General features: G+C 39.9%; 1 protein-coding gene across 1 annotated transcript; it reads left to right on the top strand.

The window, feature by feature from the left end:
• Positions 1–208: 208 nt before the first annotated feature.
• Positions 209–1,405, top strand: LOC131642051 (uncharacterized). The gene has a single exon (XM_058912339.1). It carries the CDS (start codon positions 209–211, stop codon positions 1,403–1,405), a length of 1,197 nt encoding a protein of 398 aa, XP_058768322.1.
• Positions 1,406–2,570: the final 1,165 nt, after the last annotated feature.

Here is a 2,570-nt window from a genome sequence, read left to right as displayed (position 1 = left end):
AGGAAAGTCAAACTTTTTGGTAATGGGCCTATAATATTGAAGGATCCACATGATTTTGAGCCCATAGGAGGCCCATAAATCCATTCACCTATATTTTGTGATTTTATTTTGAGATTATTCATTTAAATTTCAAATTAAAATAAATAAATCATGATTCAAAGGTAAAGAATCACATGATTGATATTAAATTGAATCTGCTGAAGTTGTGATGAGGCGAGGGCGTCCGAAAAAGACGGTGTCACCGCCGCCAGATCCCATTCCCCTGAAATGTCTGATAATATCTCCACCGCCTAGTTCATTGCCTTCTTCTAGTGAGAAAGCCAGTGTCAGCAAGGTTGTTGTTGAGGTTGAAGGAAAAGGTAACGAAGACCCAAACCCAGGCGAAACCCTAAATTCGAATGATGATCAGAAGTTATGGGTTGATGTACTCAAAGATAACCGAAATCCTGCCAAAGGTCGTAGTATGAAGTTTATCGCTCCCCAGCTTGTTGAAGGTGGGATTGAAGTTTCGATTGAGGAAGCAGACATCGTGGATGAAATTTTATTCTGGCGTCCATCTTTGGTTCTCTATGCCTTGGGAGGTGAGTTAAGTATGCACGCAGTTAAGAATTTTATGATTAAGAACTGGAACTTTGTTCAACTACCTGATATGTACTATCACGAAGGTTATTTCATCCTCCGTTTCAGTTCATTCAGGCAGAGAGATGATGTCCTGATGAAAGGTCCATATTCCATCAGGAATATGCCACTCCTTATTCACGAATGGAGAGCGGACTTTAATCTGCAAACTGATCTTCTTCGCACTCTACCGATCTGGGTAAAATTGCCAAATCTTCCCCTTTATTTGTGGGGAGAAACAAGCCTCAACAAAATTGGGAGTGCACTAGGAATCCCCATAGTAACGGATGAATGTACTGCTAATCGGTTACGAATATCCTATGCTCGAATTCTTGTAGAAATGGACATAACTAAGGAGTTACCATCAGAGATAATAATCAAGGATAATATGGGAGAAAAGATGCAGCAATCCATAGATTATGAATGGCGCCCTGTTTACTGTGGAAATTGTCAGAGATTTGGCCACAATTGTGACAAACCTAAGCAGAAGGCCAAGATTTGGCAACCAAAAGCTAAGCCTCCAGAAGAAGAGAACAAGACACAACCCACTAATGCAGCAACCACAACCAATGGTGAGGAGGCTACAGTGCAAGGTTTCTCTGATAATGCTGATTCACTTGGCACAGTTGAGATAAATAAGGAGAAGTGGACTACTGTTAATAAGAGTGGCAAGGACCGAGGTAAAGGAATCATGATAGAGGATCCTGAACCTTCAGTTCTTAGTACGAATGGTTTTGATGCCCTAGGGATTTTGAATGATCTCCTAGTGCTACAAAATCCTGGTTAATGATTAGTTCGTGGAACGTAAGGGGGCTTAATAAAATTGGCAAACTTAAGGAGATCAACTCCCGTCTCCTAGAGATTAGATCTGACATCAATATTCTGTTAGAAACTCGTGTCCAAGTTGATCAAGCAAATAACATAAGGAACAAACTTCACATAGGGGGTCTGTTTGCTGATAATTATGATTATCATGGAAATGGGAGGATCTGGCTGCATTGGAATCCTGATAATATGGTGGTGCAGGTTCTTAACAGAACCAGTCAAATGATACATTGTAGAGTATCCCACTTGCAGAGGAACTACCATTTTTGGCTTACAGCAATCTATGCGATGAATAAATTAGAGCAAAGGAAACAATTGTGGAATGACCTAAGCAATATACAGATCCAAGGCCCTTGGGTAATCCTAGGGGACTTCAATAATGTATTGAAATGTCAAGATAGGATTGGTGGTCAGCAAGTTACTGAGAAAGAATTCACTGACCTACAGGAATTCATGGATAGAAAGGGGTCTCGGAAATGGACAGTAGTGGAGATTATTATACCTGGTCAAATAAGCACAGTGTTGGGGCCATTTATTCCAGGATCGACAGAGTCATTGCAAATGCTGAATGGTTTCAAAACCACCTTGATTACACCCTGAGGATTCTTCCCCCTCTTGTCTCGGATCATGCGCTTTTACTCTTAACTAATCAGCATCAGATAAGGTATAAGAAAAGATTCAAATTTATAAATTGCATCACAGAAGTTGCAGGATTCATGGAAACTGTTCAGGCTAATTGGAATATTCCTCTTGCAGGCAGACCTATGTACGTTCTCTGGGCGAAATTGAAGAGGCTTCAACATGTTCTATATGTTATGAATAAATCTCTCACCATGTCAAAGGATAACATAATGCAGACAAGAAAGAATTTAGTGCAGGCCCAGATGGAGTTAACCAATGATAGAATGAATAAGCATCTCATTGAGGAAGTGAAACATTGCACTGATAAGCTAGTATATTGGCAAGAGGTTGATGACTCTATTCTGAAGCAAAGAGCTAAGGTTAATTGGTTGAAAGATGGGGACGATAACACTGCGTTTTTCCATGCTACAATTAAGGCTAAGCATGCTAATAAATCTTTAACTATGCTCATGAAAGATGATGGAAGTATGATTAAATCTCAAACT

This window comes from Vicia villosa, unplaced genomic scaffold (genome assembly GCF_029867415.1).
Source record: "Vicia villosa cultivar HV-30 ecotype Madison, WI unplaced genomic scaffold, Vvil1.0 ctg.004407F_1_1, whole genome shotgun sequence".
Lineage (NCBI taxonomy): Eukaryota > Viridiplantae > Streptophyta > Magnoliopsida > Fabales > Fabaceae > Vicia > Vicia villosa.
Note: the sequence above shows the minus strand (reverse complement) of the source record. Positions and strands in the feature narration are given on the sequence as shown.

Coding starts and splice junctions, on each gene's coding strand:
- LOC131642051 (XM_058912339.1), top strand. CDS start 209: ATGAGGCGAGGGCGTCCGAAAAAGACGGTGTCACCGCCGCCAGATCCC.